This window comes from Mesoplodon bidens (assembly GCF_964165515.1).
Source record: "Mesoplodon bidens genome assembly, chromosome: 1".
NCBI classification, from domain to species: domain Eukaryota; kingdom Metazoa; phylum Chordata; class Mammalia; order Artiodactyla; family Ziphiidae; genus Mesoplodon; species Mesoplodon bidens.
The window spans coordinates 191,298,591-191,320,207 of record NC_138176.1 but is presented as its reverse complement, the minus strand read 5'-3'; the positions used below and the strand labels follow the sequence as shown (position 1 = coordinate 191,320,207).

Below are 21,617 nucleotides of genomic sequence, written 5' to 3'. Positions count from 1 at the left end.
AAATGAGTCATCATCTTGATTAACTATTCATTCAAAATGTTGCCTTGAATTAGGGAAGATGCTCTAATGATGTCCTGAATTGTTTCAGATTGCAACAAATCTCGGTGACATATATCACTTTATGAGTGGTACATTTTTTGGTGTTCAGCAGAAGATTTTGTTGAAAGAAAGAAGTCTCTGGGAAATAACTGTAGAATCACTTAGATACTTGATAGAAAAAGGACTCCTGCAAAAAGATACTACTTTGACAGAAAAAGGGCTTATACAAAAAGGCACTATTCATGGGTCAGAAGAAGAGTTCCAATATAGTTTTCACATTACAAAGTTGGGACGAGCTTCTTTTAAGGGTAAGAGTTTACCTAAATCTCATTACTAATCTGAGGAAATGCATTGGAAAAAATAGAAATTATTATGTAATGTTAAGTTGGATTTGTAATTTCATATTAATAATATTAATCTTATCTTACAAACTGTTGGACTACTTGAACTTTAAAAAGTTGAAAAGTGTTTTGAAACAAGTAATTTAGAATACTGTAAAGGTATATGGAGAAAAAGGTGGTCATCCCTCCTTCATGCTCCCCTCCCTCAGCAATCATAAAATCATAATATCTTACCAAGAATAACAATTTGATATATATTTTTGCAGACGTTATCTGTAAATTTCATAATAATTTGATACATATATCCTTCCAAATATTTTTGTGTGTATATGTGTGTGTATATATATATATATACACATATATATGTATATATATATATACACACACACACACACACAGAGCTTGCTTTTCTCACTTATAAAATATCATGAGCATCTTCACATGTTAATCCCTTTAAATCTACCTCATTTTTCTTTTACTACAATAGTCATCCATAGTATGGATACCATAATTTATTTCACCACTCCCCTATTGATGGACATTTACACTGTTCCTGATTTTTCTCCATTATAAACAAGGCTGCTTGGGCATCTCTGTTCATGTATTTTTGGATATGTGTGGAAATGTTTCTCTGGGTTAGATTCCTAAGAATAGAGGGGTTGGGTCAGAAGGTATGTACTTATTAAATGCTGATGGATACTATCAAAATGACCTCCAAAATAGTTGTGTTAAGTTACATAGTAAGAGATTTTAGACTTTTGTAGTTAACTCCTAAACTAGACTTACTTTAAAGTCACCTCTTTCTCCCTTTGGTGATTATGAAAGATGAACTATTTGTGTCTTTCTTTTAGGAACTATAGATTTGGCTTATTGTGACAGTCTCTACAAAGACTTGAAGAAAGGTCTTGAAGGACTTGTGCTTGAAAGCCTTCTTCATCTAATTTACCTAACAACTCCCTATGATATGGCTTCTCACTGCCACCCTGATTGGATGATATACTTCAGGCAGGTGAGACAATAAGATTCTGCAATACAGGCTACAGTAATGAATCAGGATTTGACTTTGTCAAGTGATTATTCACTTTTTTCTTTATTAAAATATATTTGAAATTGGGCCCTTTGTCTTTGAGTTTTTAAAGTAGTAATATGGCAATAGCATTTTTTGTTTGTTTCACTTAAATATTTTCTGTTAAATATAAACATGTTCATTATCAAAAAAATAAAGAAAGGTGCAGAACAGAAAAAAAGATCATCCCTGTTCCCATTTCCCCAAAGGTAGTTTACTCGTATGATTTGGTGACCACTACATTTTATAATGCCTGGAATATAAAGAAAACCATGAAAGCCATCCCTGATGATTGATAGTTTAATTACATGAAAGCTCTATTACAGTCACACGTGATGTCACATCATGTCACACCAAACCCGGTGATGTTAATACCTGAGAAGGAATATCACCTTCATCAACAGTAGCAAGGTGGAACTGGCCATACTTGTTACAGAACCAAGTGATAGAGTACAGTCTATTATGATTTTACTGTGAACAGGCTAGATGCATGAACGCATATTAGGCAGAAGCAATATGCAGCTTTTAATTGCAGGAAATTAACTTTCTTTTTAATGTCGTTTATTAAAATTGTTACTCTAAGTTTTTCTAAGTGGTATTATACAATGTGGTTACTTTCAAAAGCTTTCCCTCTTCTCTCTTCCCACAGAGATCTCCCATATTAAACATGAGCCCATGGTCCATGGAAATCATAGTCCATGGTCACAGTATTTGTGGCCGTGTCTTTAAGTCATTCTACTAAAGTTTGTTATATTGGGTTGGCCCAAAAGCTCGTTCGGGTTTTTCCATAACAGCTTACGGGAAAACCCGGACGAACTTTTTGGCCAACCCAAATATTTTAATACTATATCTTTTTTTTTTTTTTGCAATATGCGGGCCTCTCACCGCTGTGGCCTCTCCCGTTGCGGAGCACAGGCTCCGGACGCACAGGTTCAGTGGCCACGGCTCACGGGCCCAGCCAATCCGCGACATGTGGGATCTTCCCGGACCGGGGCACGAACCCGTGTCCCCTGCATCGGCAGGCAGACTCTCAACCACTGCGCCACCAGGGAAGCCCAATACTATATCTTTTAGGCTTGCAATATTTGTAAACAAAATATGTGGGTTTTTTCATATCTTTTATAATAATGAAGGTGTGATATAACTAAATACTGGATTTGATTAATGGCAGACCTTTTAAAGTTACAGTTTAACTTTTCTATATATTTATATTCTTTTTCTCTGTAGTTCAGCCAGCTCAGCCCAGCAGAACAAAATGTGGCTGTTCTGGTTGGAGTCTCTGAGAACTTTATCGGGAAGAAAGCATCAGGTCAAGCTATCAGGAAGGTACCATAGTCTTTTTTCCTTCCTAAATAACTTAAGTTCATTAAACAAAATTAATGCTGTTGTATCATCTCTTTTGTTGAATTGATCCTTTTGGATCACTTTTTTTCTCGCTAATATAATTCCCATTTTACTATTTAAAACATCTGAGGACCAGAAATTTAGGTATTTTTTTTTAAACAGTATTTATTTCTGGGTGGTGTGATGGCCCTTTTTTTGTGTACCTTTGTATTTCTAAAATAGTCATGCACATGTAAGTCTTTATCATAGGAAAAGGTAAACCTTATTTTATCTATTTTTCTTGGACTATTTATTATGGCTTAAATTATATAAATTGTAAAATATTTGTAAAATGTTTTCACAGTATTATGGAATCCTGAAATAAGTTCAGTTCAAGGGAGAAAAAAATCTTCTAGAAACTTTTTATTAAGCATTCTACTTGGTATCAGGGATTCTAAGATAGGACGAGTTTGGGATTTTTGTTTTTGTTGTTGCTGTTGTCCCAAAGAACCCCCAATGTACTTGAAGTACATAAAGCATTTTAGAAGGTTGAAGTGGAAAAACCAATACTCTTGTGTGATATCTTATATTTTTGTGTTTTAAAGTTTAGTCAACAAACATGAAGCAAGTGTTGAATGCACACACTAACCCTAAGAGAAGTGGAAATAATTCTGTGGCAAACATGCATTCAAAATCCTTAAGTTCATATAATCTTCCACCTCATAATACACTTTTTTTCATTTTTCATTTTCTTTGGTAATCTAATCTTCCTTGAAACCTAATTATCTTACCTACCATTTCCCCTATATCTTTTAAGTTTATATAGATTTTACTGATTTCATTTTGAAAAATGGAAGGTGTTTACTTATATTTGAATTGAATGGTGCAGCTGTCCCCTGTATTGGTGTATCATAAAATTATAAATATATATCACTTCAGTATTCATGTTGTCAATATTTAAACTGGGTCTTTTACCTCAGAAGTGGCTATGTTGTTTAGGCCTTCAAAATGTTGAATAAAGATATTTCTTAAAACAAGCCTTTTGTATCAAACTCTAAAATATAAAATAAAAACAAAATCGTATTAGTTTGCAACTCATTACCAAATAATATTTATAAAACCTTATTAGAATAATGTATCTTTTAAAATTTGAATCAAAATTTATTTTTGTTACATTTTATGAAATATAGTCAATAAATGTTTGTTCAATTGATAACTAAATATTTTAAATAGTATGGGCATGGATTTGTCTTAATTACAAATGGGTTAGTTACTAGTTCAGTGCTTTAGAAGTATCTTCTTAAAAAGCTTCTGCAGGGCTTCCCTGGTGGCGCAGTGGTTGAGAGTCTGCCTGCCAATGCAGGAGACACGGGTTCGGGCCCTGGTCTGGGAGGATCCCACATGCCACGGAGCAACTAGAGCCCGTACGCCACAACTACTGAGCCTGCGCGTCTGGAGCCTGTGCTCCGCAACAAGAGAGGCCGCGATAGTGAGGGGCCTGTGCACCACAATGAAGAGTGGCCCCTGCTCGCCGCAACTAGAGAAAGCCCTCGCACAGAAACGAGCACCCAACACAGCCAAAAATAAATAAATTAATTAATTAAAAAAAAAAAGAATGGGCAACCTCCATTTAAAATAAATAAATAAATAATAAAAATAATAAAAATAAAAACCTTCTGCAGAACATGATGTTTACTTAAAATCTAATTGATGTCTTCACATTGAAAAAGACCTTTAAACATTTTTTGTAAAAATCTTGGAATTGGCATAATGTGGCTTATCTTGCCATGTAATATAATTACATCATTTTTCTTGGCTTAGAAAATACATTCTAAGCAAAATCTACATTAACTCAATTTATAGTTAATAATGAAGATGCACTAAAATTGGGAAATTAAAAGGTAATCTTTTCCTACTTGTTTTTTAGCTATCATGCTTTTTCAGCTTAATGCTTTTTAAAAGGGTGATCCAGTGCAACATGCAGAATCTGTAATTCTTATATCCTTCAATGTGCCACCCTAAGTTCTCATCTTAAACATTCTTTTACTATAGTAAAAGATATAATTTTATATTTTAAACCTACTTTTTCTCTTTAAAATTCATCTTTTTTTCCCTCTGATTTTAACCATGAGTTACTCAGTTTCCTTCTTTTTTTTTTTTTTTTTTTTTTTTTTTTTTGCGGTACGCGGGCCTCTCACTGTTGTGGCCTCTCCCGTTGCGGAGCACAGGCTCAGCGGCCATGGCTCACGGGCCCAGCCGCTCCGCGGCATGTGGGATCTTCCCGGACCGGGGCACGAACCCGTGTCCCCTGCATCAGCAGGCAGACTCACAACCACTGCGCCACCAGGGAAGCTCGAGTTGCTCAGTTTCTGAGTTAGCTTAATATTAGCTATGAAATGCTTTACCCAAAAAATAATCACTAGGCACCACAGGCAAAAGCACATATACAGAATAGAAATAGTCAACTATAGGAAGCATTTTTCTTTCAGTGTTTTCACTTTGGAAACATTAATTATTTACCATGACCATGTGGAAATCATAGAATCTAGTGTTTACTTTGTAAACTTATTAACATATTTATCTAAACAAATATGTTTGTCTAATTTATAATCACAGTCACACACATATATACCACCTATAAATACTACAGTAAATGTAAAGGTTTCCCCAACTCCTTTCCTTCCTGTATTCTTTCCTAAGACTACCATAACAAATTAGCACAAACCAGGTGTCTTAAAACAACAGAAATGTATTCTGGCACAGTTCAGGAGGCCAGAGATCTGAAATCAAGATGCTGGCAGGGCTGTTCCTTCTGGAGGCTCTGAGGAAGAAACCATCTTGCCTCTGCCTCTCTCCTAGCTTTTGGTGGTTGCAGGCAATCCTTGTAGATGCATCCCTCCAAAGTCTGCCTCCATTTTCACGTTGCCTACTCTGTGTCATTCTGTGTCGTCTCTCTTGTAAGGGATGACAGTCATTAAATAATGGGCCCTTAAGGGCCCCCTGTACATCCAGGATGATTTCATCTCAAGATCCTTAACTAATTACATCTGCAGAGATCCTATTTCCAAACAAGGTCACATTCAAAGGTACCAGGGGTTAAGACTTGAGCATATCTTTTTTGGGGAACAATTCAACTCACTACACTCCCTATAGAAGGAACTTTAAATTGGGAACAATTTGGCATATCTCTTTTTTTTTACACTCGGAAAAACGGTAATTTGAACTAATCTAAAGTACATTTGTTAGAACTTAGATTTATTTCTGTGTAACCATTCTATCCTTGCTCTCCTGTGGTACAACTTCATGCGCTTTACCTTTTGTCCATTTTGAATGTAATGTACATTTTTTAGAAGGTCCAGTACATAAACTTACTTGTGTCTTTCTAGAAGGTGGACAAGAATATTGTCAACAGACTATACCTGTCTTTTGTTCTTTATACCTTGCTCAAAGAGACCAACATTTGGAGTGTGTCTGAAAAATTCAGTATGCCTCGAGGATATATACAAAACCTTCTCTCTGGAGCTGCCGCATTCTCCTCTTGTGTGTTACACTTCTGTGAGGTAATTCCATTAAATAGGTGATATATGCTGTGTGCATCTTCTGTTTTAACTGTTACTGAACTCAAAATCCAGTTAGTCAGTATGTTCTTTTATTTCTTCTGTTATTACAAAGCACTCAAAATTTGTTTAAAATATATCTTTGTTTTTATCCACTTACAAAAATACTATATACATGCATGTAATACAGGTATTACAGAATGACAGAATCAACAAAAACATATAATGAACAAGTAGAAAGTCCTTAGTTATCCCTACTTTTAGAACTATCATTAATAGTTTCAAGTATTTGGAATCAACTCTTTTTTTTTCTACTGTTTCTTTTTGTTGTTGTTGTTTTTCCTTTTCTTTCTTTCTTTCTTTTTGGTTGCATTGGGTCTTAGTTGCACCATGAGGGATCTTTCATTTCAGTACGTGGGCTCTTTGTTGTGGCACACAGGCTTCTCTCTAGTTGTGGCATGAGGGCTCAGTAGTTGCGCATGAGGGCTTAGGTGCCCCGTGGCATGTGGGATCTTAGTTCTTCAATCAGGGATCAAACCTGCATTGCCTGCATTGAAAGGTGGATTCCCAACCACTGGACCATCAGGGAAGTCCCTGGAATCAACTCTTAAAATAACTTTTCTCCATTGATGTAGATTCTGTGTGAGTGTCTTTCTCCTGAGTGATAACTGTGTAAAGTGTTTGATTGGCATGTTACCCATATCCACCAGATACCTGACTACTCAGTACCATGTTCTTTTTATTACCACAGTAATTTCCCATTTTTGTTTCCAGTGTCAAGCAGCTACTTCAGTTTCTACATCAAATGTGTGTTTTATAAAATAAAGAAAAAAACTTAATTTTGGCCATATGCATTTGAGATCGATTTATTTAAGACTTTACTAAAAGAAGCTTTCAGAATTTACTTAAATAACACAATAAAGCTTGCCAGAGTTTTCTACCCAGACAATTTTTTGATGAGTTTATAAGATAAGCCATTTTTGCTGCACTGAAATTTATTATTTTGGGGTGGCATAGTAATATTTGTTTCTGTACTTTTTTTTCTGTACTTATTTTTTTAAACTTTTTTCCACAATGAATTCTACTTTTAAACTTAAAATCTACTTCATTTGCCCTATCTTAAGCCTCCATATTCTGTGTGTGTATAGGGCAATTAGTTCTATCATATACGCTAATGGAGTAAATAAACCAAAACTACTTGGCTTTGGACTGAATTATAATTATTTTAGCAAATTTACCTTTTAAATACCTTTTGTTTATGCTGATTTTTAAATTTTAGCTTATATTCCCTAATTACATGGCAGCTAATCAGTACACAAACATTATGAATAATAAGGAGAAGCTGGCCTTTAAAATGTATTTTCTTAAGCTTACTGTGTTTGTTCTTCATATTTAAAAAGGTGTTCCCTGATAATTCCATCCCTTTGTTTTACTTAGAACTATAAGGATATGAGCCTTACAGAATTGTTCAAGTGAAAGAATCTATAGGTTGAACTTCAAAAGCAACTATAATTTGATGGTTGATCCTAGGGTTAGTCTACCCGACAACTCTCATGAATGTATTTTCAATATTTTAAAGCATTTTTTTCTTTATAAAAAGTTATGGGGCTTCCCTGGTGGTGCAGTGGTTAAGAATCCACCTGCCAATGCAGGGAACATGGGTTCAAGCCCTGGTCCGGGAAGATCCCACATGCCACAGAGCAACTAAGCCCGTGGGCCACAACTACTGAGCCTGCGCTCTAGAGCCCATGCATCACAACAAAAGAAGCCACTGCAATGAGAAGCCTGCATACTGCAACGAAGAGTAGCCCCCGCTTGCCGCAACTAGAGAAAACCCACGTACAGCAACGAAGACACAACGCAGCCAAAAATAAAAATGAAATAAATAATTTTTTTAAAAAAGTTATGTAGGACTTCCCTGGTGGCTCAGTGGTTGAGAATCTGCCTGCCAATGCAGGGGACATGGGTTCGATCCCTGGTCTGGGAAGATCCCACATGCTGTGGAGCAACTAAGCCTGTGCACCACAACTACTGAGCCTGTGCTCTAGAGCCTGCAAACCACAACTACTGAGCCTGTGTGCTGCAACTACTGAAGCCCTTGCGCCTAGAGCCCGTGCTCTGCAACAGTAGGAGCCACCACGCTGAGAAGCCCATGCATTGCAGTGAAGAGTAGCCCCCACTCACTGCAACTAGAGAAAACCCACATCTAGCAGCAAAGACCCAATACAGCCAAAAATAAATAAATTAAATAAATAAATAAAACAAAAAACAACAACAAAAAAAGTTATGTAAGTGGAATAAAATAGTACACCGATCATATTAGTTAAGATACTTTTAACTGCAAGTAACAGAAAAATTCCATAGAAATTTAAACAATAAGGAAAAATGATTATCTTATGTAGCAGGAAAACCAGAGCTAAGGCAGTTTGGGATTGATTGATTCGGTAGTTCTATTCAAGGTTTTCTTTTCTTCTTTTTTTGCTGCCATACTAGTGCATTGACTACTTTCCTAGTAGTAGGAAAGTAGTAGTCACAAAGTAGCTAGCTAATGTTGTTCCATGCATCACAGATGCTCACAGTGATACCCAAAGGTTAGAAAGGAAACTTAAAAAAAAAAACCAAACTACTATTACAGAAAATTTCAACCCTATATTTAAAAAGACAAGGTAATGTAATGAATACCCATTTACCCACCCAGCTTTAAGAATTACCAACTCATGGTTTCTCATACTATTTTAAATATTGCTGCACTGAACATCATCTTGTATTTGAATCCTTCCATATTCAGTATTTTGTCTTCAGGATAAATCTCCAGAGGTAGGAATTGTTTTCAATCATTTGGGAAAGAAAAACTATGCAATCACTTGCTGATGTTTTGATAAAAATGAATAGAACTCTTCTTATTGACTTCTTTTTCTTTTTTTTTAATTGGGGTATAGTTGTTTATTTTTCAATTTTCAATCTTTTTCCTCATCCTAAAACCATTCCATCAAATTCCTCAGTCTCTTGTAATTATTCCTTGTAATAATTTTGCCTGGAGTCATTGTTCATCTCTGGCTTAACCCAACTTCCAGAATTCACAGAAGGGAGAGTCCTCTCTGAGCCCTCTACCATGCAAACTAGATTTTGAAATAACTTACCAGATTTAAATTCTGCATATTTCTTTGTGTTCTGCAGGAACTTGAGGAGTTCTGGGTTTATAGAGCCCTTTTGGTAGAACTTACCAAGAAGTTGACTTACTGTGTAAAGGCAGAGCTAATCCCTCTCATGGAAGTGACTGGAGTTTTAGAGGTTAGTAGCCTCCCAGTTTCCCACCTGAGATGATTTCAACTAACAGAAAAATCAGGTTTTACTGTCATGTCACAGGGTAAGTGACAGTAGCCTTATTGTTCATTTATCATGGGAATCTTTTTTTTTTTAATTAATTGCTGCCATGGTCTCCCAGAAATCCCTGTTAATCTGAAAGTTCTGATGAAAAATCACATTCATGGGAAAAAATAACAGTAGGGATGGGGTGACTCTCCCCAAGTATGTGTGTCATTCTTAACATCCCTTCCTTCCTCTACTCCAGTGAAGAATCACCTTCTGTCAGCTTAAACAGTGCTTGTTGAAGGTGGTGGTGACTTGGTGGCAGTGAGGGTCATTTACATTTTCTAAGGGAGTGATGAGAAGGTATCCTCACCTGGTTTCTTAGCTTTCTACTTTTGACCAACCCTTGATTTCAGTTTATCCTCTGTTATTCAGTTCTTAAATCAGAGGAGTTCTGTTTGGGAATGCAGACACACACCCCTACCTCAGAGGTCCCCTGAGTAGATGGTAAGAACATTTTAGGGATACTGGACTAAAACATTTGCTTGGGGATGCCCCTAGCCTAAGTGCCCTAACGGGTTTCTTATTTCTGATTGCAGAACACATCAGCTCACTTAAGCTGCACAGAAAATTAGCTATCTTGCAGTCAGATTGGAACCACTCAAATGCATCTTTTAAAATTCCTCAGGATTCTGATGTGTTATCTCTTCATATTTATTACCTTAGTTTATTCTTGTCTCTGCAAGTGAATTTTTTCCCTTCAGTAAGACACTTAATTACTTTTTCCTAATCCCAAATTCTGATCCTAATGATTTTTGTAATACTTTTCAGGGTCGAGCAAGACAGTTATACAATGCAGGTTATAAAAGTCTAATGCACTTAGCTAATGCAAATCCTGAAGTGCTGATAAAAACAATTGATCATTTATCAAGACGCCAGGCCAAGCAAATTGTTTCATCAGCCAAGGTAAGCAAACTATTTTTTAATCTTTATGATATATATATATTTTTTAAATTAATCAATTAATTTTTGGCTGTGTTGGGTCTTTTTTGCTGTGAGCAGGCTTTCTCTAGTTGCGGTGAGCGGGGGCTACTCTTCGTTGTGGTGTGCGGGCCTCTCATTGCAGTGGCTTCTCTTGTTGCGGAGCACGGGCTCTAGGCGCGTGGGCTTCAGTAGTTGTGGCTCGCGGACTCTAGGGCACAGGCTCAGTAGTTGTGGCGCACAGGCTTAGTTGCTCCGCGGCATGTGGGATCTTCCTGGACCAGGGCTCGAACCCGCGTCCCCTGCATTGGCAGGCGGATTCTTAACGACTGTGCCACCAGGGAAGCCCAATCTTTATGATATTTTGTAGTGTAATCTCTGTATACTTTAGATATAAAAGCAAAAACGTTTAACTATATATGCAAAAGTTTATACTCACAATATGTGGATAAAAATAGTATACGTGTTATGATACAAGGTTTGCTAAAAGGAGGAAAAGGATCTCCTAAAAAATAAAGACGCTTTCAAGAGTTCATTGAAGTACGAGGAACTCTGGAACTCACTGAACTCTGCCTCCCACTACTCTTGTCACAGAAGTCCTTTCCTGAGCATCCCCAACACCTGGTCTTCTCACCTTTAAACACCTTCACTGACAAGGAACCTACAACCTCAAAAATTAAGTAGTTCTATTTTTGGACCCCTAGTGTTACAAAGAGCATCCCAATATAATGAGGCTGTCTTAAAATGTCTACCATGGCATCATAGAGTACTACCCTGTGGAAGTAGACTGTTGCCTTTGTTCATTTGGTACCTTTTCACATACTTGAAAACGGCTCTTCTTGCCTCCAAGGGCTTCTCTTTTCTGTTTCTTTCACCTGTAGTAAATAACCTAGTTTTAGGCTATTCACTATTATTGGTTACCCTTTGCTAGATGCAATCCAGTTTGTCATTACCCTCCTGCTCCATGTGGGTAAATCCATTACACAACAGTTTGGGAATATTTCCTTCTTGATCTCAACTATAGTTCTATCCTTGTGGTCTGAAATCTCATAGTTTCTTGTTTTTGTTTTTTTAACTTCATTGTTATACTATTGTCATATATAGATCAGAACTGGCTGAAAAGTAAATTTCCATCTTACTTTTTTGAATGGTGCTCACATTGTTTGTATTGCTTTGATTGATCCTTACAACAGTCCTCTGAGGTGGGCAAAGTTGGTGTTACATTCAGTTTACAAATGAAGACACTGAAACTTGTTCCATTAGATTAGGAGTTCTTTGGGTTGATAGGGATGAAGTTATAGTTATTTCCATTTCTGTAGCACCTAGCACAGAATTCAGCCTATAGTAGATATGTAGCAAGTATTTGAATAAATAAATAAATGAGATTGTGGCCTCCCTGGTGGCACAGTCATTAAGAATCTGCCTGCCAATGCAGGGGACACAGGTTTGAGCCCTGGTCCAGGAAGATCCCACATGCCAGAGAGCATCTAAGCCTGTGCGCCACAACTACTGAGCCTGCACTCTAGAGCCCACGAGCCACAGCTACTGAGCCCGCGAGCCACAACTACTGAAGCCTGCGCGCCTAGTGCCCGTGCTTGGCAACAAGAGAAGCCACCACAATGAGAAGGCTGCGCACCACAACAAAGAGTAGTGCCTGCTCGCAGCAACTAGAGAAAGCCCATGCACAGCAACAAAGACCCAGCGCAACCAAAAATAAATAAATTAATTAAGTAATTAAATCTATTAATTAATAAATAAATAAGTAAGATTTAAAGAAATTGATTTACCCAAGGAAACACAGCTAGTCAGTAAGTAGTAGAGCAGGACTATAGAGTTACAGTATATGTTATTAAGGATACAAAGGGAGCTGCAGTAACGATGGCCAAAATAAGTGACTTTAAATGTTAAAGGTTTATTAGTTCAAACACAAACAGTTCACAGCTGATATGAGGAATCAGTTGTGTGTCCAAGGACCCATACTTCCCCTGTCTCATTGCTCAGCCAGTCTTAATATATAGCTTCCATCTTATGGACTGAGGTACACGCTCTCCTTCCCACCATCCCTTCTTTTCCAGTAAGCTTGAAAGAGTAAAATGGATATTCCTTGCAGGATTTTGAGTAGAAGAGTGGGTTAGAGGTTGCAAATAGGGGAGCAAGAATGGAAGTAAGGAAACCAGTTAGGATTATACTGAGGTTAAACAGGTTTTTGCAGGAATGCTACAAAAAAGTTGTGTGTCCTTAGTACATCAGATCAGGAGCCACAGGATGTCACTTTATCACATTACTGATAATGAGTTTGATCATTTGGTTAAGGAAGTGTCATCTGGCAAGCTTTTCCACTGTAAAGTTATTATTTTTCCCTTTTTATTAGTATTTTTGGAGTGGATACTTTGAGACTATGTAGATATCCTATTCTTCATTAAACTTTCACACACTTGTTTTAGCATTCATTGATGATTTTTGCCTCAGTTATTTCTATGATGTTTGTCAAGTGGTGATTTTCTAGCTCCATTGTTCCCTCTATATTTTTTATTGGCATTTTACTATGAGGAAAAGCTATTCTTTCCTCATTTATTTTTTAATTCATTTATTTATATCAGAGTGAACAATGGGTTCATACTTATTTTGGTAGTCAAATGGTCTCAGAGTTGGCCAGGAAGAGCCCCTGCAGACTGGCTCCTGTGTCTTTTGGCCTGTCCCCATCATTATTGGTGTACTTTCTTACTTTCTGGTTGTATCTGTCACGGTCTAATCATTAGGAACAGAAACCACACAGTAATTTGAACAGGAAAGCTTAATATAAAGAATTAGTCAGCAATGAAGACCCAACACAGCCAAAAATTTAAAAAATAAATTAAAAAAAAGAATTAGTAACAGATGTTACTAGTTGGCCTCTAAGGGGTAAACAGAACACTTCAAGTCATTTGATGTTGGTGGTGTTCTCTGTATTCTAGTAATGTTGACATGTGAGTTTTTTATGGTTTACTTATTGTTCTTTGTGATCTGTAGAGTGCTTACAGGATGTGTTGGTAGATTCATTTTGCATGGTCACCATTACCTCAGTTACTGGAAAGCTTACCTAATTACATTTTTTTTTCCTTGACTTCATTGCTTTATTTTTTTTATATTTGAAATTTCTTTTTTTAAATTAATTTTTATTGGAGTATAGTTGATTTACAATGTTGTATTCATTTCTGCTGTACAGCAAAGTGTCAGTTATACATATACATCCTAATTACATTTTAGACTCCTTTATATGGTGCTTAATAATGCTATGCTTTATATCAAATTGGTAGAGAGTGGGTTTTTTCCTCTGTGTGATTTTGCTAACCTTTTTATTATAAAAATGTTATAAGAGAAATAGTGCAAATATTTCACACCAATATACTCAAAACCCAGATGCAACAAATAGGAATATTTTATTTCTGGCTTTTTTAAAGAAAGGGGAGAAATCATTATTCAGCAAATATTCATTGACATCTACTATGCACTGGATTTAGAAATACTTTCTTTGCTCATTATGCTTCTTTTGAAATTAACCATATTAATTTTAAGAGCTTGAATAAAACTTTTCTTTGAAACACTGATAAGCTTTTAAAAGATAGCATACCAAACTTTGAGGAATAGTAAAATCCATATATAAAGGATAACATTTTCAAAAACTGACTAAATTTTTTCAAAATTGTCTTAAATTTTATAGCGTAAAAGTTAATTTTTAAGTGGCTGAGTCTTCAATAAAACAAATCTTTGAGAGTATTAAAGCTCCCTTATTTTTGGTATACCAAATGCAGTGATCAGCTAAAATGGCTTTAACTAAATGTCTCAGCTTCATTAATTGTAATCACTTGTTCTTAAGTGGCCATTTTTCAATCTCATTATTAGTTTTAATGTCTGTTTTGGTGATATGTAAGGATTCAGGTGTCAAACAGATGGTGGTAAAATGTTAGCAGTTCTCTAGAGATTGGTGTTTTTGCCTCATGTCTTGATTTTTTTTTTGTAGTTGCTGTTGCATGAGAAAGCAGAGGCTTTGCAAGAAGAAGTAGAAGAGTTATTGAGACTGCCTTCTGATTTCCCTGGTATTGTGGCCTCTTCTGTTGAAAAGGCATGAAACTGTCACATGAACATTTTTAAGTATGAATTATTTGTTGTACATATGTTTTATTAAAGATTCTCTGTAATTTATGAGTGAAAAAAATATATTTTGATTATATATTAAGAACTGTGGATGATGTTTGAATATTCCTGTCACCCATAATTGCATATATAATTATGCATTATTTCTCTGCTCAAAAATCTGGTGTCTACCACAAAATGAAATCCAACTTTCTCAACATATCCCCAGCCTACCCTTGTAGCCAGATCTTTCATTATCCTCTTACCCATTTCTTTCATCAAACTGGACTATTTGAAATCCCAGAATTTTCCCTGGGATTTCCAAACTCTCTGTTTCCTAACTGCCTTATGCTATTCCCCATGCATGGGAAATTATCTTTCAAATGTACTAAATACTTCAAGTTTCAACTAAGAATGCTCGAATACTATCTCCTCTAAGAAATTGTCCAAGTTCAACCTCCTCCCCACCCCATACATGGATTCTTACCCTCCTATAAGTATTGTGAGTCCCTCATTTATGCCCATGTCTTTTTTATTTTTATTTTTATTTTTTTAATTCCCATTTTTTTAATTCAAACAGAAAGTCACAAAAATTATAATCATCCTCATCAGTTCACTCAGTCCCGTGTAATTAATTTTTTTTCATCTTGATCTTTTTTAGCACTTTTTTATGAATTCATCAGCTTTCCATTAGAGTTCTGAAAATGCTTATTCATTCAGTTCAGCAGTATAGTCAGTTACCAGAAACCTGTACTTGTCAGAGTCTTTTCCATGAATTCCTTGAACATGAAACCCTTTTATAGGAATATATTTGCAAAAGCATCAGAGTACACCCAGAACTGTCTGCAAATGACAAAAGACTTAAAAATGACCAAGGTTAAAGATTTGATGAAAGTTCATAATAATGCAATTGACAAGGAAATTTAGTTATTTCTGAGATATACATTTTAAAGTAATAACTAGATTTATGACTTATAACATTATACCAGCACATACAAAATTTTTAGAAATTTCATGTAATGTCTGAAACATTTGTATTAACATATTTCCATACAAATAACCCAAAGAAAGTTTAGTATTAGTTGTTTTTTGTTTGTTTGTTTGTTTATACTGCAGGTTCTTATTAGTCATCAATTTTATACACATCAGTGTATACATGTCAATCCCAATCGCCCAATTCAGCACACCACCATCCCCACCCCACCGCGGTTTTCCCTCCTTGGCGTCCATACGTTTGTTCTCTACATCTGTGTCTCAACTTCTGCCCTGCAAATCAGTTCATCTGTACCATTTATTTCAGGATGTTTGTAATGTATAAAAATTTTGCTATTAGAATTAAAACTACCACTCTAGAGGAAATGAGTGATTTTGCTCCAGCTGAACCAAACGTATTAGATGATTAAACCTCCCCAAAATGATCCACATGCACAGAGAGGTCAGTAGAAGCTTTAGTCTAAGGGCTGCACTAAAACGTGTGAACCTGGCAGCACAAGTTAATACACCGATGGAAGGGGCCTCAAGCCAAGGCATGCAGGCCGCCTCTAGAAGCTGAGAAAGGCAAGGGAACAGATTCTCTCCTAGAGCCTCCAGAAAGGAACTCAGCTCTGCTGATACCAGCTGTTAGCCCATTGAGACCCTTTGAGGCTTCTGATCTCCAGAACTGTAACATAAATTTGTGTTGCTTTTAACCACTAAATGTGTGGTACTTTGTTACAGCAGCAATAGGAAATGAACACATCTGAAAATAGCCTGGAACACAATTGGGGAGCTACCATTCTGCAGGACCCCTTCTGGATCTTAGCATATGAGCAATCTCAGTTAAATGTGTTAGGCCCATTGACAGGATTATTTTGTGTTCCTGAAAACTGTAGAAATTAACTGTGGTGAATGCCTACATTTTTTAAAAATAAACGTATTTGTTATTTATTTATTTTTGGCTGCGTTGGGTCTTCGGTGCTGTGTGCGGGCTTTCTCTAGTTGTGCCAAGCAGGGTCTACTCTTTGTTGCAGTGCACGGGCTTCTCATTGTGGTGGCTTCTCTTGTTGCAGAGCACGGGCTCTAGGTGTGCAGGCTTCAGTAGTTGTGGCACGAAGGCTCTAGAGCTCAGGCTCAGTAGTTGTAGCTCGCGGGCTCTAGAGTGCAGGCTCAGTAGTTGTGGCGCACGGACTTAGCTGCTCCGCAGCATGTGGGATCTTCCCAGACCAGGGCTCAAACCTGTGTCCCCTGCATTGGCAGGTGGATTCTTAACTACTACACCACCAGGGAAGTACCCCTACCATTTTTATTAATTGCATTTTCTCCAGTAAAAAGATTTCTTTTTATTTATCCCTTCAATAACTTAGGTAAAAAAGTCCTATCCCTAGTTGACTAAAACAAAATGAAACAAAAAAGATCCAATTACCACAGAGATTGGAAGTTTGAATCCCTAACTTCTGAGGAGTTTTATGAGCCATCAAGTCTATGATATTTCCCCAGACCTTGTTTTCTGTCTTCAGAGGGGCATAAAAGTATGTTATCATGATAAAGAGATATGTATAAAACTAGGAAAATGTAGGCTAACTGCAATGTAAGTATAAAGAACTAGCTATTGTAATGCTGCATGCTAAACGATCCTCCTTTGTAGTAAAATATAGTATTACTGTATGATCACACATAAAATTGGAAAAAATCTACAGACAAGACTACTCACTCTACATGAAGTACAATAACACTAGTTTACTTTATAAATGTGTAAGCACTTTGAGAGTCTCCTGCCCATCCTAGAAATGACGAAGGAATTCAACATCATTTTGCTGAAATTTGTCAAAGTCATCTGAAAGCTCAATGAAAATATTTACATGCATTTTAGTGAATAGTTTTGATGTGCTTAGCCTGATACTAGACGCTGGTGGAAAACAAGAGGGAATATTTGGTTCTTGTTGCTTTTAGGAGCAGTAAAGCATAAATACATGAACCATGAGCCACTGATGGTTACATCATGAAGCACAGTGTACAAAAGATAAGTGCTTATAGGCACTAGAGACAGAAGTGGGAGGTGATGGGAATGTCTGAGACAGAGGGAGAAGGGTGGGTGGGAGAGGGGAGAACATGAGCGACAACAGGAAGGTTCTCTTCTAGCTGAACTATACAGAGTGAAGGCTGCAAGCACCATCTGTATATTTGCACTCTTAAGGCAGTAATGAGGAACCAAAAAAGCAGCAGCAAATGATTTGTGCTGAGCCATCTCTACGTGCTCATCTGGTTCACCTTGTGATCAATGAAAGGCCCTGGTGAAACACCTGACGGGTGGACACATGTGACCACAATATAGACAGAGCCATATGGAGATCAAGTTCATAACCTTAGCCTTGTTAGCACTGTGATCTGTCTGTCTAGTCCTTGCTGCTGAGGACAGATAGAAAATGTAGATCTGAGCTTTGTCAAACATAAGCGGGACACTAGGTACAGCGGTAAGGATAGAATTTATTCAGTACTAAGTGCAGAGGTGATGGGCGTTTTCAAGGAAGAATGGGGGACAGGAGGGGAAAGAGCGGGCCCTCCAGCAGAGACTGGGTTTATTGATTGGTGCTTATCCAGAGGAGAAGCAAGCTTCTAGTATCTGTATGACAGGAGGTAGTGGTGTGAGTCAGAGCAGGCCCCCCAGAGCCTACTAAACGGGAATGGGGGCCGTGCAGGGGCCTGTCTATTACCAGGTTTGGGCCCTCCTGGCAGTTTTCTCAGGCTGGCAGTTTTCTCAGGCAGACAGTTTAAGGGGGGAGTAGGGTCATCCTAGGGGTGCAGCCTTGAGCTGTTAGGAGCTATGTTATTGTTTGTTCAAATCTTTTAGTGGGGGCTTGGGACTGGGCAGGGAGTGGGGGCACGGAATCATTTGTGCTGAGAGTCTGCAGTTTTTCTAGACCAGAGTTAAGGCCTGGTCGAAAGAGGGCTCAGATGAGCCCATTTAAAGTTTGGTCAAGAAGAAAATCTTTGTCACTTTCCAAGGTTTGTTCCACATGCACCACTTAGCTCACTTTAAAACATGCCATCACTAAGATTGATATTTGGTTTCCTTCAATCTACATTATGAAACCTAGACCTTGGTCTTTAATATTAGTTCTTGGTTCTTTTTCTCAGCGTGATCACAGGGGAGTAGGAAGGGGGTTTTGCATGAGTTATTCCAGCTCTTCACATAGCTCTTAAGTTCACCTTTCAGGACTCCTGCAGCAGAAGGAAGCCTTCAGAAACTGGAGCGACCTTGAAAAGCTTTGTCTACTCACCACTTGGGTTTGAGCAGGTGCAGTCCAGAATGACCTCAAGGGGGCTTGAACTTTTATAGGCAACAGGCTGCACTTTAGTTGTTCCAGCCTGTGCAGATGTACTAAATCAAAATTAAATGTTAATGATGGTGGTGTCTGTGCCACTCTGCTGGGGAAACTAAAACGCAGAGAAACGAGGCTCTAACAGCTGTCAGTAATTGGGTCACTGCCTTCCCCTGTGCCCCGGCTTCCTAGATTTACGCCGGCACCTACTATCGTTAATGGCCCTGCTGCCAAAAAGACTCGCCTTTGCCAAAGACATTCACTGGAGGAACATGTGTTCTTGCAGGAGAAGCTGAAAGTTCTTGAGAGAAGCACAAAAGGAGGACATGAATCCACACATAGAAAAAGGAGAGCATGATGTGCCGCCTCACCAAATGGTCCCACATGCAGAAGAACAAGCTCGGCTGTGGCTGCGTCTGCCCTTCTGTTACCAAGGGCAGTGCGTACTTCCGGTGGAGGCTGACTTGTGAGGTGACCTTTTTGTTATCTTTTCCTGCGAAATGAGCAGATTCTAGCAGATGCTGCCGAAACCTCTTTCTTGTCAATTCAGCAGAGAGAAAGCGTCTTTCCCATTATTTATTCCAAATGCATACTTGGCATGTTCCTGATTCATAATGGCTAGTGGTTTCATTCATACACAGTGGTCGATTGGGTTCCTGTGTCTGAGGCAGGCCACCAAGCAGGCTAAGATCAAGGCATCCCATCCCAGATTTCTGCTCCTCCACAGTGAACTTCAGTGATCTCTGTTGAATGAGAAGCTTGAATTCTACTGGAAACAGGTGCCCTGACTGGCCTCTGCTGGAACTGTAGGGAAATTGTTCTGAGACAGGCTGGGACCTGGGACCCTTTGCTGCAGTGCTGCAGTGCTTGGACCTGGACACACCTCTCCTTGAGCAACAAAATACAAAGAAACTGTATGGGACTAAAAGTAACTGCATGCATGCCAAATTCTGGACCCAAAATATGCAAAGAGACCAAAAAACCCAACTGCTGCTTTTGAAGAGCCTGGAGCAAAAACAGGGTGTTGGGAGCAAAAGTAAGGTACTGTGCATGCCCCCTGCACACAACACCACCTAAGGGGTGGGCAAAACACCTAAGCCACCCCTCTGGCCTGACCCCTGGACACACCCCTACCCTCACCCCATATAAGAAACAAGCTTGCCTCACCCCTCCCCCAGGGAGCGGGCAAGCAAGGGAACCTGTTGTTTGTTCTCGCTCCCCCCTGCTGCAGCAGGGGCCCCACTAAAGCCTCGCCTGAATGTCTTGTCTGGCTTCTTATCAATTTCTATTGATTGGGGAAGGCCAAGAACCCTGGTTGGTAACAGTTCCATAGGTAACTCAAATTGTTTGGAAAAGAATGAGCTCTATTCGTTTTTTCTGGGGCCACTTGTCACATCCATATTGTGAGTTAAGAGGCTTCCAAGTGTTATTTGGGTATTTTATTTAAGCACGTCAATTTGGTGTTACTTATAAACCAACATAAAATTATATTGATAGTTTTCCTGCGTGGTGGAGGTCTCTCAAATGCAAAGAAACATGGACTGGCTGGCAAAGAAAGTGACAACTGAGCTATTTGGCCATTGTGTCTGTCCATAACTATGAGTAAGGAAGACAGAGAAAGGAAAGATGGAGTCCAGAGGGCTAAGGGGGAATAATCAGGCCCAGCTTCTGGAATCTGAACACTGCTGAAAATTTCCCTCTAATCTTACTGTGGAAACCAGAAGGGCATCAATTTAAGATACATGTCGATCACAGAGTTTGGTACCTGCTGAAGTTGCTTTACACAATCTGTACTTTCTATTGAGGGGCAGCTGTGTGCTGCAGAGGATGTAAAGGTGAATCTGATAGGATCTGGTCCTTAGGAAACATGTAGCTCAGTAGCAGAGAGAAGCCATCCGTGTAAATAACTATAACAAAAGTGATTAGGAGAGGGACTTCAGAGCAGAGATAGAAGCACACTTCTGAGCTAGATTAGAAGAGGATGTTAAGACCCCAAGCTCTTCCACCTCCACCTCCCTGATTCATTTGGGAAAAGAGGAAAGCATGGAGAGTCTGTGAGTGCTGTGTGCCACTTGCTTGCTGAATCCCCAACCATGGCTTTGATGGCTCACATGAACAAACAATTCAGAAGATGCCTTCAGGCATGGCTAGATCCAGGACTCAAATTTTCTCCCCAGGATACTGTCTCCTTTTATCTTAATTCTGCTTCCCCCTGAATTGCTTCCATTCTCAGTCAGGCTCATCCTCACAGCTAAGAAAAAGAATTCCTCTTTCACACTTTTTCATGGTGGCTAGAAGGATGAGCAATTGACTAGGCCTTGGATACAAGACAACCCCTAAAGCTACAATGGTTTGGGTCATAACCCCCCTCCCTGGACTAACTGAGAAAGATAATTAAGGTGTTGTTACTTTAAAAAAAAAAAAAAGAGGCTGACTCTGGGCTGGTCAGAGATGTCTTCCACTAAGAGGACTGACTAAGTTCCTCTAAGAATTGCAGTGGTCAGCCCACAGCAAACATTACTGCAACATGCATCAGACAGGAGTGGCTCATGGAGTGAGAGCAGAAGGCTTCAACTGGCATCCCAGCCCA

At 38.4% G+C, this 21,617-nt stretch overlaps 1 protein-coding gene across 4 annotated transcripts in view; it reads left to right on the top strand.

The window, feature by feature from the left end:
* HELQ (helicase, POLQ like) overlaps positions 1-19,419 on the top strand; it is a 53,790-nt gene extending 34,371 nt beyond the window's left edge. Inside the window, exons 12-19 of one of the 4 annotated variants that reach the window (XM_081225883.1) lie at positions 89-347; positions 1,232-1,389; positions 2,674-2,772; positions 6,156-6,329; positions 9,504-9,617; positions 10,467-10,601; positions 14,617-14,747; positions 19,314-19,419. In XM_081225883.1, the coding sequence (XP_081082009.1) occupies positions 89-347; positions 1,232-1,389; positions 2,674-2,772; positions 6,156-6,329; positions 9,504-9,617; positions 10,467-10,601; positions 14,617-14,724 (1,047 nt within the window). In that variant the 3' untranslated portion in view covers positions 14,725-14,747; positions 19,314-19,419. Of the gene's footprint in view, positions 1-88; positions 348-1,231; positions 1,390-2,673; positions 2,773-6,155; positions 6,330-9,503; positions 9,618-10,466; positions 10,602-14,616; positions 14,796-19,313 lie in introns of those variants that run through there. The other 3 variants (XM_081225884.1, XM_081225882.1, XR_014015200.1) reach the window with 3 other exon arrangements.
* Positions 19,420-21,617: the final 2,198 nt, after the last annotated feature.